General features: G+C 52.9%; 2 protein-coding genes across 5 annotated transcripts; both read left to right on the forward strand.

The window, feature by feature from the left end:
- The first annotated feature begins 985 nt into the window (after positions 1–985).
- DPH1 (diphthamide biosynthesis 1) lies at positions 986–10,814 on the forward strand. Of its 4 annotated transcripts, none has more exons than XM_079799061.1 (13): positions 1,048–1,123; positions 3,100–3,252; positions 3,407–3,470; positions 4,962–5,083; positions 5,510–5,667; positions 5,796–5,917; positions 7,811–7,879; positions 8,282–8,438; positions 8,577–8,677; positions 9,241–9,319; positions 9,587–9,727; positions 9,875–9,982; positions 10,680–10,814. In XM_079799061.1, exons 1-12 carry the CDS (start codon positions 1,063–1,065, stop codon positions 9,962–9,964), a joined length of 1,317 nt encoding a protein of 438 aa, XP_079655187.1. In that variant the 5' UTR covers positions 1,048–1,062; the 3' UTR covers positions 9,965–9,982; positions 10,680–10,814. The 4 variants fall into 4 exon arrangements, with proteins under 4 accessions (XP_079655189.1, XP_079655187.1, XP_079655188.1 ...); XM_079799062.1 differs by lacking the exon at positions 10,680–10,814 and adding an exon at positions 10,203–10,308; XM_079799063.1 differs by lacking the exon at positions 10,680–10,814 and having other exon boundaries at positions 986–1,123; positions 8,574–8,677; positions 9,875–10,011.
- OVCA2 (OVCA2 serine hydrolase domain containing) lies at positions 9,999–11,578 on the forward strand. Its single transcript, XM_079799064.1, has 2 exons — positions 9,999–10,326; positions 10,680–11,578. Exons 1-2 carry the CDS (start codon positions 10,152–10,154, stop codon positions 11,177–11,179), a joined length of 675 nt encoding a protein of 224 aa, XP_079655190.1. The 5' UTR covers positions 9,999–10,151; the 3' UTR covers positions 11,180–11,578.
- The last annotated feature ends 3,637 nt before the right edge of the window (positions 11,579–15,215 follow it).

The raw sequence follows: 15,215 nt of genomic DNA on the forward strand, positions 1-15,215 counted from the left end.
GGCAGAACATTGACCCCTTTTGGTCCTCCTCTTGGCTGCTCACGGCCAGCCTGCCCAGCCATCCCTCCTCTCTGGGCAGCCTCCCAGGCAGGGCCAGTTCCCGGCTGCTTGTTTTTCACTTCTCTCTGCACCTTAATTAGGAGTTTCCAAGCTGGGAGGGCCTCCAGGGGAGCCTGAGGCCACAGAGCTGTCTTAAAGGGCCAGCTGTGCTCACATCACCACTGCAGAGAGGGGAAGATGGTGCCAGAAGGCCGGGTGGGCAAATGGCTCTGGGGAACCATTGCTCTATGGGGCAGACCTTGCTGAAGGCCAGTCTTGAAGGCACTCTGCTCTTTCAAAGGTCCACGCTGTCTCACTGGCTGCTCTGCCTTCCCTGTGGGATCCCAGGAGCTCAGCCACTGAGCAGGAGAAATCTACCATAAGCCTAAGGGGCAGCCTAGGCAGGGAAAACGTGGGCCAGAATCCAGAATCGGAGTCCTTGGACTGCCCCATCCTCACTGGAAGCACCCTGAGGCTCAGGACCTTCTCCTGGTAGCATTTCTTCACATGTGACCCTTCCACACTGTGGGTTCTAAGGGTGAGAAGGGCAACCCGGCGCTCTGGAAATCGGCACCAAGACTCAGTTTGGAGCTGGGCACAGAGTTCTGTCCTGTGGGGCAGTGGGGTCCTCCGAGGTAGGGAATGTGGCCCCACCTACACGCGTCCACTGCTTTTACCAGGGAGGGGAGCAGAAGGAAGACCTGGTGGTGTCCCCGTTCACAGAACTCGGCCCGCAGAGGTCGGGCAGGGAGCGGGCAGAGAGGGGAGCCCTGCCCCGGGAGTGCCAGCTTCGGGTCAGCGGGGAGAGTGCAGCCGCTGCGGCCCGCGGCCACTAGGGGCTCTCGCGAGTCCCGACCTTGCGGGCCGAGCCGGGCCCACAGCGGCCCCGCCCCTTCCTTCTCCTGCAGGTCCCCGCCCAGCCAACCCCCGCCCCGCGCCGCCGATCGGCGAGCGATCGCCATGTCTGCGCTCTCCGCGTTCCTCTAGAGCTGCCTTTTCGGTTCCCACGTGGGCAGGCCGGCGATGGCGGCGCTGGTGGCCTCCGAGGCGGCGGGGCCGGGCGGCCGAAACGGCCCCGGCAGAGGTGGGTGCTTCTAACGCTGCGGCCTCTGGACCTCGCATCTCTGGGTAGGGCTCCCCAAGTCAGAGGCAGGACCTGGAAGGCCCCGCCATCACTCGCTCTGGGCCGCTGTCACCGGAGCCCAGGGGTGCTTTTGTGGCCTTGGGGCGTGACTGTGAGCAGCCCCTCCCAGGAGCTTGGGGTCCTTCAGCCAGAAACTGCGCTCCGCCGGGGCCGGCCGACGGGGGCGTGAAGAATGAAGACTCTCGGGGAAGACGGACCTGGCTGGGAGGGAAGGAGCCGGGCGCTTGGCAGCGGGCCCTGCACAGGGGTCGCAGGGCATGCTTTCAGGGAAGGGGCTCGTGGTTTCATCCACCAGGCTCTTACTGAGCGCCCACTGAATACCAGGCCTGTGCAAGGGACAGGGACTAGACTCGGGGACCTCAATCTTTCCGTGGATACTGATGTAAACGGAAGAGTTAGCCGCGTGTTAAAGGCGGCGGCGCCTACTGGTCCTTGTGACAAATTGAGCTGCTAAGACTACCAGCTCCTACACCTCAACAACCACAAGGGAATGGTGCCTGTCCGAGGAGCTTCTGTGAGGGGCCCAGGAACACTGGGCTGGTTGTTCCAAAACCATAGTGGTAACATTCAAATCTGGCTTCAGGGTCCCGATGGGCCGTGCTAGTTCTCCACTTCACCACCGCCCCACCCACCAGGTCTGGGAGAATCCCACCTATCACAGTGAAGGGCCCTAACAGAAGTTCTGGCACAGATAGTACAGACTCAGCCAGTAGTCATTGATTTACTTCATTTCGTGCCTTATTACATTCCGGAACTGCCTGGCTCCTAAAGAGATAACGGGGTTGAGCTAAACTGAATGGTGGGGAATAGGATGCGGATTAAGGGCTTCAGCTTTACTAAGGAGCTACAATGTTTTCTCCTTTAATCAGGGGGTTGTAATTATTTGTATATCTACATTTGCCCCCACTAGACTACTGTCCCCTAAAGATCAAGGCCACTTTTCTGCCCTTAAACCTATTTTCCCACAGTCCTGACTAGAGTATGTTGTTTCCATTCTTCCTGGGGTGGGAAGTGGGGTGGAACAATGGGACCAGGGAACTTAAGTCAGTTAAATGTATGGTGCTTATTTCCCTTTTAAATGAGAAGGAAGAGTGCAGGAATTAACCAGTGTAGCCATAATGCGTGTACTCAAGTAAGGAAGGCAATCGTTTTAAAATATATATATATATATATATATATATATATATATATATATATATATATATTTTTATTATTGATTTCAGAGAGGAAAGGAGAGGGAGAGAGAGAGATCGAAACATCACTGATGAGAGAGAATCATTTATTGACTCCTTCCTGCACACTCCATACTGGGAATCAAGCTGGCAACCTGGGCATGGGCCCTGACCGGGAATAGAACCACGATCTCCTGGTTCACAGGTTGATGCTCAACCACTGTGCCACGCCGGCTGGGCAGGAAGGCAGTCTTTTACATTAGAATTTATAACAGTGTGCTGCTTCTAGATCTCTTATCTAGGACCTCAGAACTTCAAGGTGTTCTCAGGTTGGGGGAGGAGGCACATTTTCCCAGAATTCTTGGGCTGCCATGGATCCTGCGTTTTCCTCAGGGTTGTTCTCTCTCAAGGAGCAGCTCTTTGGACTTTTTTTTCCCATTTGCCCCTCAACTCAGTCCCCCGGTGTCACCTCTGCTCTCCTGAGGTAAGGGGTGAACTGTACCCCATTCATGGCTCAAGTCTTTGATTCCCAATAATCTCACAACATGGAAATGAACTGTGCAGGTTTCCTCCTGGCCTGCGTTTTCTTTCCAGCAGCTTCAGGATGAGGTCAGTGGGGAAGATGGCTGGGCAAGCCCCAAGGGATCTGGGCTCTGGGACTGAAACTTAGGTGGAGCTAACAGCTTAGCTGAGTCTGGCTGTGGTACTGGCCAGGTACTGACGCAGGCCCTACATGGATCCTAGGTGGAGTCCCTCGGGGCCGCTTGGCCAATCAGATACCCCCTGAGATCCTGAACAACCCCCAGCTGCAGGCATCCATTCAAGTCCTGCCTTCCAACTATAACTTTGAGATCCCCAAGACCATCTGGAGGATCCAGCAGGCCCAGGCCAAGAAGGGTAAGCCTCCACGCTCTTTCCTTTGGATTTGGTTGCCTTGGAAACCATGCTGCGGTGGGGCTGGAGAGGTTGCCTGGCCCACTTAGGGGCAGTGTCCCCATTCCAGCCTCTGCCTACCCATCCTCCGCTCTCCTGTGTCTGCTTTGTCTTGCAGTGGCCCTGCAAATGCCTGAAGGCCTTCTCCTCTTCGCCTGCACCATTGTGGATATCTTGGAAAGGTGAGGTTTGGGGTACAGGAGAGGGAGCTGAGCCAAGACCCCATGGCCGTTACAGCTTTGCCTGTTGACATGATTCTTTCCTTCTGGACCTCTGCCTTACAACCATGCACATGCAAAGGGGAAAACCCAAAATCAAGACAGAGCAGTTGGTGGGGCCTGAGGAGAAACCTAAGAATCCTCAGAGCTGACCCTGGAATGGGCTGAGTAGTCGGCTCGGGGTCTGACCAAGGGGATCCTTTATTTTTGGCACATCCTGGGGAATAGGGCAAGGAGGGGCTTAGCGGGGAGAAGTGCCTTAGAGATGGTATTCATTTCCTCCTTTCCTCTAAGTTTCTTCAATACAATGAGCCATCCTTGGGCAGTGGGGGTGAGTGCTCAGCCATCTGGAACCCACACAGGAACCGGGAGGGAGAAGGGAGAAAGGGGAGGTCATCTCGTGATGGGAACCTCCCACTTCCCTGCTGCTGCTGCCCTCCCCGCACCCTGCTCCTAATCCCGCTGCCACAGACTCACTTCCCTACTCCCATCCTCTTGCCCCGTAGGGATGCTCTCTGGGGCTTGGGCCAATTTGCATACGTTTTAATCTATAAAAAATTAAGTGCTCAGGCTGACTCAGATGCCTGGGCTGCATTCTAAGGAGCTGAATAATCTGCTTTTGTGCACAACCTGATTTGGGGATGGGGATGGGGAGGGAGAAGAGAGGGGCTGACTGGCAGCAGTTCAGCTTTCTCCACCGTGCCCCCAGGAGATAAATGAGTGACCTCAGTCACGGAGCCAGAATGCATGCCCCAGGGATGGGTCTCTCAGGGAAGAGCTGGTCCTCTGCTCCATTCCTGTAGTGAATTCAGGGGGTTGAAGGGTCTTCCCACCCACCCCCAGCCCACAGTGATTCAGGCCTGGCAGCAGATCTCCTGGCAATGTGCTGGCCAGAGCCCACTCTTCCTGACACATGGGGCGTGTGGGCAGTGCCATGTGCTATGGGGGAGCTATGCATGGGTCCCCCCATCCTGGGCACAGAGGGCCTTGATTAAGGGTGAGGAGTTAGCAGGGGGTCTGGGCATCAGGGAGGCTATGTATACCCACATATGCATGCCCACGCACCCGACAGTGCCAAGACTTGGGGACAGGTGCCTTTGCATATGTGTGCATGCTCACTGCTCTGGGTGGGATGAGTCAGGAGGTCTGTGTTTGTTTGACCCTGTGTATGCCAGTCTGAGATTTGGGGGTCCCTCTTGTAGTCGGAGCCTGAGCAGAGGAATCGGTGCTACAGAGACCATCCTCATACAGCTATAGTTCCAGGAGCTGCTGCCAGGGCTGGAGGAGGTGGCAGCTGGGCCCCTCCTACTCTGTTGGCAGAAGTGGCAGCTGCCTACCCAGGGAACTGGGTGAGGTAGAGAGGGAGGAGCTGGGCCCTGAGATACTTGCACAGGGTTAGCTCTCTCCTCCCCCTCGCTCCTTGGACCACTGTGCCACTGTTGTCCATCCCCACAGGTTCACAGAGGCCGAAGTGATGGTGATGGGTGATGTGACCTACGGGGCTTGCTGTGTGGATGACTTCACTGCAAGGGCCCTGGGAGCTGACTTCCTGGTGCACTATGGCCACAGCTGCCTGGGTATGGCAGACCAGGACACCTGGGCCCTGGCAGGGCTGGTAGGGAGGCCGGATTGCACTCTGATTTCCATCACAGTGCCTTGTCCTGCTTGTAGGCATGAGGTCCCTCCTGGTTTCTGGGATGGCCTCAGCCTTCCTGCTCTGCAGGTAGATCTTTCCTTTGGATTTGGTTGCCTTGGAAACCATGCTGCTGTCCCAGATGCGGGTGTTTGAAAGGCTGTTGGTATAGCAGGCTGTCCCCTTACACCCTCCCACCCCCCCAAGTGACCAAGGAGATTCTAACAGACCTGTGACGCCCCCCTCCCCCACCACTTCCTTCTATCCCCAACTTGAAGCCACTGGCTTCTCAGAGATGTTGGACTGGGCCAGGCCTTCTGCCCCTTCTGCCTTCCAAACCACAGTCTCCGGAACTCTTCCCTCCTCCCAGTTCCCATGGACACCTCTGCCCAAGACTTTCGGGTGTTGTATGTCTTTGTGGACATCCGGATAGACACTACCCACCTACTGGACTCTATCCGCCTCACCTTTCCCCCAGCCAGTGCCCTTGCCCTGGTCAGCACCATACAGTTTGTGTCAACCTTGCAGGTAAGTGGACAGGCAGCAGCCAGTCTCTAAGCTATTCTTAGTCCCCGTGCCAGGTGCTGCAGGCTGGTCCTCTGGCCCTGGCTCTCCCTCCCCATCCACTTGCTTTCCTTCTCTCGTTTTCCCTACAGGCAGTCGCCCAGGAGCTGAAAGCTGAGTATCGCGTGAGTGTCCCACAGTGTAAGCCCCTGTCCCCTGGGGAGATTCTGGGCTGCACATCACCCTACCTGCCCAAAGACGTGGAGGCTGTTGTGTAAGTGAAAAATGGGGGTGTCAATTTTACAGGCATAAGAAATGTACCCTAGGAGTCTAAAACTCCTTAACTATTTGCTCAAGGTCACCAGCAAGATGGGGTCCAAATAGGGTTTCAGATTTTCTGTCTCCCTCACCAGTGCCCTTGTCCACTGTCCAGAAGGCTATGCTCAGGGTGGGGCAGGAATCAGAGGGCCTGACGGGGGGTGAGGGTGGGCTAGAAATGGTGGGAATATAATTGGAGAAGATGGATGGGTACACCCAGGCTGTAGCCCCATTAATTTAGCATCCGGACAGCTAACAAGGAGGAGCGGCGTGTCTCCTGCTGCCTAATTATTTTAGGTAATGGAAATGCTTAATGTTGTGTGAATGCAGCCAAGCTCAGAGCGGACAGCTCCTGCTGGGACTGGGGAGCCCCGTTCCTCGCTAATGGCAGGAAAGGAGGCAGGACACTCCCCTGACTTAGCCCACCTTTGGGGCTGCAGATTCTGGTTCCAGGGGTCTTGCTGTACGCACACAGACACCCCTGCCCACTGCCAGCCCAGACCTGGCAGTCCTGCTTCCCAAGCGGCATTTCCCGTGTGCCCGTGCCTGCATAACTGAGCTCACAGATGCCTACCCTTGGGGGCTTTGACGTGTGTGTTGGAGGGAGGGAAACCCTGAGTGTTGGCCATTCCTCAAAATTGGGTGAGGTCTCCCAGGGAAGGAGCTGCCATGGCAGGTTTTCTTCCATCCTTTGGCCTCTTCATGTTCTGCGAAGGTGCTGTTAGAGATAGCATCTCCCAGGGCATGCTGGGTACAGCCTCCTGATTGTTAGGCCTAGAGTTGAGCCCTAGATATACTGCTTCATAGCTGTGTGACTTGGGCAAGTTTCTTTCTTTTTTTTTAAATCCTCACCTGAGGATATTTTTCCATTGATTTTTTTTAGAGAGAGTGGAAGGGAGAGGGAAAGACAGAAATATCATTATGAGAGAAACATTGATTGGTTGCTCCTGCACGCGCCCTGACCAGGGCCCGGGCCGGGGAGGAGCCTGCAACCCAGGACCCTTAATTGAACTGTAATTGAACCCGGGAGCCTTAGGTCCACAGGCCGAAGTTCTTCTATCCACTGAGCCAACATTGATTGGCTGCCTCCTGCATACCCCCTACTGGGGATCGAACCCACAACTTGGGCATGTGTCCTGACTAGAAATCAAACCAACTGGCAACCTTTTGGTGCAGGGGACAATGCTCAACCAACTAAGCCACACTGACCAGGGATGGGCAAGTTTCTTGCCATCCCTGAACCTCAGTCGTATCTTGTAAAATGGGAACAGTATAGGTAGCTTAGAGGATTATTTGATAGGTCTGAGTGAAGTCATACATGCCAGGTGCTTAGCCCAGGCCCAGTGCACAGCAGGCATTATTAGTCCAATAAACAGTATCTATTGTTGCAACTCAGGAGCTGGACCCAGGAGCCAGTTAGGGCAGAGTAGCCAGTGTATACCCAGAACCTCATTTACAGCTTAGATGACACCCTGAACATTGCTCCCTTGTCTGTATTGAGCAAGGGAGAATCTGTTTCCCCCTCCGCCCCCCCACCTCCAAGTGAGGATCTCTACAGCCTGGAGCATGGAGCAGACTTACCTGGCCTCAGCTGTGCCTTTACCCCCAGAAGGTTGGGGGCGTTCTTAGCTTCTGCATTAAATAACTAGAGGGGCTTTACGGTCGTCCAGTTCAAGCTCCTTTTTTACATGTAAGAAAACCAAAACCTCGGGAGGTGAAATGACTTGTTCCAGTTCACATAGAGCCAGTAGGCACAGCCAGCCAAGAACGCAGTCCTCTGTACCCCAAGCCAGTGCCTGCTTCTTCTGTGGCTCCACCACACCACCACCCCCTTTCGACCCCCCTGCAGATATCTGGGAGATGGCCGCTTCCATCTGGAGTCTGTCATGATTGCCAACCCCGATGTCCCTGCTTACCGGTATGGGCTGAGCTGGACCAACCAGTTGGGGAGAGGGTGGGATTCTCTGCCACTGAGGCCCTGAATCAGCCAAATCCTCATTCTCTGGCCCTTTAACAGCCCCCAGCCCTAAGGATATGAGGTACTTGGGTCCTGAATCTAATATCAAACCTAGGGCTGCTGCTGCCCAGTACCTACCCGTCCCCTGGGATTCACATGGATATCCTTAAACCCGCTCCCACTCCTGCCTGCCCAGCTGTGGGACTGATCTTCCCAATGACAATCCATGCTCTTGCCTCTGTTCCTAATTACCTGCGTGGAGCCTGAAGGTTCAGGAGACCAAGGGGCTGAGTCAGGGAGCTGTGTGGACAGCCCAAGTCCCACAAGTGGCTGTCATTGTGACCCTGACAGCTTCTTTTCCAGATACGATCCATACAGCAAAGTCCTATCCAGAGAGCACTATGACCATCAGCGAATGCAGACTAACCGCCAAGAAGCCATAGCCACTGCCCGCTCAGCTAAATCCTGGGGCCTTATCCTGGGCACTTTGGGCCGGCAGGGCAGCCCCAAGATTCTGGAGGTCAGAGGGCTTGGGATGGCCTCTGGGGAAGGGACTGACTGGGAAACCATCAGTCAGTGGGAAAAATCAATAAGCCAAAGAATTTAGCCTTGGCAGCTTGATCCTGATGACCCCAGCTCTGCCTTCCTCCACCAGCAGCACCTGGAATCTAGGCTGCAAGCCTTGGGACTGCCCTTCGTGAGGCTGCTGCTCTCCGAGATCTTCCCCAGCAAGCTTGGCCTGCTTCCGCAGGTGGACGTGTACGTTTCTCCACCTCATCTATCTAGCTATGACTGGCTAACGAAGTTGAGAATTTGGGTCCTTCCTAGCACATATGGAGGGCTGGCGTCAACAGGAATTGCTTCCATGATCATGAAATTCTAATGTTTACAGAGCACTCATCCAGCAGGGGCTGCCCTCTAGAGCAACCGTCGCCAACCGGCAAAAGGTTGGCGACCGCTGCTCTAGATCACACTTATTTTGTCTGTCTTGGGGCTGACAGGCACCATCACAGTGGTTCTGTAGGAGATGAGATTGAGGGGTGGTTGGCATCTGCATTGTACCAGGCACTAAATTTGATTCTGGGGATACTATCACAAAGGAGGTTGCCCAGGCCCTGTCCTCAGAAAGCTTGTAGTCAGGGAAGGAAACAGAAGACAAGCAACACTACATTGTTATTCTAAACAGCAGTAAGTTACCGTCGTAACTTTAGAATTCACAGTAAGCATCACTGGGTGTGTTGGGGACAGTCATGTTCTTAAGCATGCTGCCCAGGAGAGGAGGGGAAGACCTCCCTCGGGTCTGATCTGACTTCCCTTCCCAGGTGGGTACAGGTGGCGTGTCCACGCCTCTCCATTGACTGGGGCACAGCCTTCCCCAAGCCGCTGCTGACACCGTATGAGGTAACCCCAACATCTGACAGAGTGGACTTTGCACCTGGTTCTGTCAAGGGAGGGATCTAAAGTGGAGTGTGGTAGGCGGGCAGTACTTACTAGTAGTTACAGCTGAGCCACTTCCTAGCCGAGTGGCCTTGGGCAAGTCTCTTAACCTCTTTAGCCTGACATTTCCTCTGTGTACATTGATAACAGGATCTCCTATGCCATGTGAGGATGAAATAATCCTGTGCGGAAAGTGTTGGCAAATGTTCTTGTCCGGTTTTCCTCCTCTAGGCGGCGGTGGCCCTGAGGGACATTTCCTGGCAGCAGCCCTACCCCATGGACTTTTATGCTGGCAGCTCCTTGGGGCCATGGACGGTGAACCACGGACGAGACCGGCCCTCCCAGGCACCCCGCCGGCCTGCGCTGGGGAAGGTAGGCAGGGACTCCCAAGGAGGGAGGAATGGTCGCTCCCTAGCGACGCGAGCCGTGGCCGCCGCCATGCGGCCGCTACGGGAAATGCATGCGAGCGGGATGGACGACGTCGCCGAAGTGGGACCCTGACCAAAGTGTGCAACTCAGGTGCAGGAGGGATCGGCGCGCCTTTCTCCAGCCGTGACTTGCGAGGATTGCGGCTGCAGAGAAGAGAAGGTGGTGCCACTCGCCCCGTGAGACGCTCCTGAGTCTCAGGTATCCGCCCTGCTTCGGCCGCGCCTCACCACTCCGCCTTGTCGTGGGAACGCTCGCTCTGAGGCCCGCCTTCAGGGTGTTACCGGCCTTTTGGCTCCGCCCCTCGCGTAATTGAACTTCCGCTCGGGGAAAGGCCGCTTCCGTTCCCTCTGGCGCGCTGTCTCGCACTATGGCCGCGCCGCAGCCTCTGCGTGTGTTGTGCTTGGCGGGTTTCCGGCAGAGCGAGCGGGGCTTCCGCGAGAAGACGGGAGCGCTGAGGAAGGCGCTGCGGGGCCGCGCCGAGCTCGTGTGCCTCAGCGGCCCGCACCCGGTCGTGGACACCGCGGGCGCCGGGCCGGAGTCCGGTGAGAGGAGTCCTGCCCCGGAAATGCGTTCCGAGTCCTCTCTATCTTGCCTCGTCTCTATAACACTTTTCAGCACACCCCTACTCTGAATCCTCATTCATTCCTCCCACCCTCCCACTTCATTCTACCCATACCTTTCATTTCTTTAATCCCAGCCTCCCATGTTTACTTTGATTTGTTCCGCCCGCCCTTCCCCTTGCCAATCATTCTGTTCCCAACTTCATTTCCCCCAGACTTTCTTCTCTCCCCTCAGCCGCTTTTCTCCCTGTCATTCCCAAACCCTCCCTTTCTCATTTCTTTCCTCCTGCATTCCCCCTTGCCCTAACCCCACCTATCCCCCCGTATCTCTGTAGGGTCCTGCCCTCCAGAGGAGCAGCCTCGAGGCTGGTGGTTTTCAGAACAGGGGGCAGACGTTTTCTCCGCCCTGGAAGAGCCTACGGTGTGCAGAGGTCTGGAAGAAGCCCTGGGAACGGTGGCACAGGCACTGAACAAGCTGGGACCTTTTGATGGGCTCCTTGGTTTCAGCCAGGGGGCAGCGCTAGCAGCCCTTGTGTGTGCCCTTGGCCAAGCAGGCGATCCCCGTTTCCCCTTGCCAAGGTTTATCATCTTGGTATCTGGTTTCTGTCCTCGGGGCCTTGGCCTCCAGGAATCCATCCTGCAGGGTCCCTTGTCGCTGCCTTCACTCCATGTTTTTGGGGACACTGACCGTGTCATCCCCTCTCAGGAGAGTATGCAACTAGCTAGCCGATTCACTGGACCCATCACTCTCACCCACTCTGGTGGCCACTTCATTCCAGCAGCTGCATCACAGCGCCAGGCCTACCTCAAGTTCTTGGACCAGTTTGCAGAGTGAAAGATCAAATGCCTGGGTCCCTGGATCCTCCTCCTCACCCCTGTGGGGACACTGACTTTGGGGCAGCCTCTATGATCCCTGCTCTCCCTTGCCCCTACCCTGGGACCTCCGCTGCTGTTTGAGCTCCTCACCATCACCAATTAAGACAAATATCAGGTCTTGCCCTGCAGTGTGGCTCAGTGGTTGCACCAGGAGATCATGTTTCCATTCCTAGTCTGGGGACATGCCTGGGTTGCAAGCTCAGTCCCCAGTGGGGGGCATGCGAGAGACAGCTGATCAGTGATTCTCTGGTCATTAGTGATGTTTCTATCTCTACCTCTCCCTTCCTCTCTGAAATCAATAAAAATATATTTTTAAAAAAAACACAAATATCAGTTCTTAAAACTCAGATTACATAAGCCCAGCTCTGTATTCAAAGAAAATGGGGAGCAGGTGGCCTTAGTGGACACTGACCTTGACATCTGATACTCAAACGTGGAAAAGGCTAGTGGAACCCTGAATGAGGGGAGGGTGGCATGGGAAAAGTAGGGGCTGGTACCACTGTCTTCCACACAAAGTGGTGATTTGAATTTTGAGCATCTTTTTCCTGATACAGAAAACAAAACCATTTTATAACAAACCTCCACATCCACACAGCCTCCAGGGCAGCACCAAGGAAGGAGGTGTTTCCAGTTAGCCCCCAGGAGAAGCTCTTGCATGTGTGTGCATAGACACATTTTTGATGGAAGTCTTAAGTCCCAAGCTGAAGGAAAGGAGTTCTCGGCTGAATCGGGGAAGAATTTATATCAGAAGTTCTGGGGAGAGAGCCTGGACCATACTGAGTTGAGGCTTCCTCCATCCTGATCCCTGAGAGTTGTGTGCTGGCCTTTTGTCGAACCCTGGCTTCTTGTGTTCTCTGCTTTCTCCATAACTCCCTTAGCTCCTCTGAGCTATGAGTTCAAAGGGTGGGATGGTGATAAATCTTGGATTGAGGCCAAAGACAGCACAGAAGAAATCCTTTTCCAAACTTGCCCCTATTTGCAGTTCCTAAGATTGATGCTCCACTGTAGTGATCACAGCCAAGGCCTAAGCAGCCCATCTGGTTTGCAGTTGTTTCCAGGCGCTCTAAAGCCTGCCCACTAGGCCATTTCCCCTACTTCCTGCGCCCCCCCTCGGCCTCACTGCTCTCTGACTCAGTTCTCTCTGTAGGCTCAACAACTTGTTGCTTTTCTAGAAGATCATAACAGAACCTATCTATCCCTCTAGCATGGTTGACCCCAGGGACTTAAGTAATGGAGCCAAAATACTCCAGTCCATCCTAAGACAACTAGACTAATAGTCCTTAAATTACCAAAAATTCTGAGTTCGTCACTATAGCTAGCAGCCATGCAAGATATATATTTTTTAAGAACTGGAGTTACCTGCCTTAGACCCAGTTTACTGGGTTTAGGACCTTTGCTGCCGAAAGTGGGTGTGGGGAGAAAGTTCTTAGGCTCAGTCTGCCTCTGCCTTGCTCATGGTTTTTAAAGGGGTCTTTTCCTTAGCAAAAGATGAAAACTCTGAAATGGACTGAATTATTCCTACAGGCCTGTTGGATTGGGTCCATGGCATTTTAGAAAAAAATGGATTTGTGATATTTGAAATTTTAGGAATTTCACACAAAAATTCAGATTTCTGACTCTTCTGGAAATAAGCAGTTCAAAATGGAATGAATGCAGTGGCTCTGCAGTTCAGGACTCACGAGCCCTCATGGCAATCACAGGCTGCCCATTTTAGCAAGGTCCCAAGAGGTGAGAAGGATGGCTTGTGTACCACAGCTACTGCTACTTGGATTATTGTGAAGATTAAAGTAGAGAGGGGGAGATATATTGGGGAATGAATTTTAAGCCAGGGCTTAAAGGTAGAAGGGTGAAGGCAGAGCAGAGCAGTATTAGGTGCAGCAGAAGTGCTCATGCTTGAGACGAGAATTTCCCCTGAAAATCATAAAATCACCCAGAAGAGAACAGATCTGGCTCCAGCAATGATCTATGTCACCTGGCATCATGTTGCATCAGCATTATGTTAAAAGTTGGGATTGCTCAGCCGGCGTGGTTCAGTGGTTGAGTGTTAACCTATGAACCAGGAGGTCAGGGTTCAATCCAGGTTAGGGCACATGCCCAGTTTGTGGCTCATCCCCAGTAGGGGGTGTGCAGGAGGCAGCTGATCAATGATTATCTCATCATTGATGTTTCTCTCCTTCTCCCTTCCTTTCTCTGAAATCAATAAAAATACATTTAAAACAACAACTTGGATTTCTGGAGCCAAACTCCAGATCCAAATCTTCAATTACTGGGACCCAGAAATCTGCATTTCAACAAGCTACCCCTGGTCATTTCCATGCAACATCATATTTTAAAACTTTAGAGAGAATGTAAGTCTCTGTTAATATGTGTTATTTGATAAAAGCCCATGTGATTCTCATGCTCTCCATTGGGGGGGGCAAGCTCTCAAGAATCATTGATTTAACATTTTTCAGTTTATAACTAAGGAAAATGAGATTCAGAGGATAGAAAGGGGAATACCATTTATTGAGTGCTAACTATGCCAAACGTGGTAAGTGGAGCTTTATAGTTGCCTAATTTAATCTCGCACCTTCATGAGGTAGATACTTTAACCTAATTTTACAACTGAGGAAGCAGGCATGGAGAGACTAAATAACTTACCCAAAGTTGGTTCGGATCCAAGAACTCACATTCTTGACCATTGCTTCCTCAGCAGCCCTATAGAAGGTGAGCAGAGGCCACCACTCACTCCTTTTGGGCTAAATGTCCTGTCTGGGCCTCACCTTCCTAATCCATAAAATAAGCTGGAGTGGGGTGCATTAAATGATTTCCAAGACACTGAGAAACTCCACATTGCATACAGTCTTCTGGCTATTTTCCTCCTCTGACCACCTTCTCTAAATGGGTTCCAATTGCAAAAGCCTTGGTTTCTTCTTTTCAAAATACCCCTCCATTTCTCTTTCCTTCTTCACTCCACTTTAGATTCCTAAAGCAAATGGAAGAGAGACCCTTAGCAAAGAACCTCTCAACAATCCCAGTGCCAGAGATCTCTTAGAGAGATGTGCCCCCCTCCCCGCCCCCTCTCCTGTTCATTTTGCCTAAGTGCCCAGAGCTGGGTTCTCCCCAACACCACCATGGCCTGATAAAGATATAGTAGCCTAATAGAATAGTACTTAAAAACAAAATAGCATTCTGCAGTTTTTAAAGGTTTTTACTTACATGATCCTGTTTGGTCCTCACATCAGACTTACCCAAAAGAAGAATTATCTCATTTTACAGAAAGCTCAGAAACAACATGGCCCCATAACAACCAGTTGTTGATGCTTGGGATGCTTCTCTGTGCATTGCTCCCACCTCCATACACTACATCTGCCCATGGATGCCCCCTGGATTCCAGAATTGAGTGCATTTTAATGTAAGACCCCGGGGTCCTTAGGTGGGAGGAAGGCAGGCAGCAGGTGGACATTGATTAGCTGTGAAATCAGCACCAGTTGTCTTAGAAAAGGAGTGGGTATGGAAGAGTAAAGAAAAACTGGCTTAATGGGTGGCAGGGCTGTGTTGCATTAACCATTCCCAACACTATCTCTAGGAAAATTCTGCACCCAGGATGCAATAGCTCCTGCAGTAGGTGATGGTGGCTTCAGGTGACGTGTTGTTGTTTTAAATACGGAACGCTTCACGAATTTGCGTGTCATCCTTGCTCAGGGGCCATGCTAATCGTCTCTGTATCGTTCCAATGTCAGTATATGAGCTGCCCAAGCGAGCACGCAGGTGACGTTTTTGAAGAGGTCATTGCACACACTTCACTGGCACAATAGGACTTCAGCCCCTCTGATTCACTCCCCCTCTTTAGGGCTAATTTGAGATACTGTTTCAAATCGGAATCCAGCACTTAGACTGGGGGGAGGATGTTGATATGTTCAGACAATGCTTTAGGGACCTGGTTAACTTCACAAACCCACAGGCTTTCCTGAAGGTTGGCAACCTCTCTTACCCTACATGGTTAAAGAGGAGCA

This window comes from Cnephaeus nilssonii (assembly GCF_951640355.1).
Source record: "Cnephaeus nilssonii genome assembly, chromosome: 19".
Taxonomy (NCBI): Eukaryota; Metazoa; Chordata; class Mammalia; order Chiroptera; family Vespertilionidae; genus Cnephaeus; species Cnephaeus nilssonii.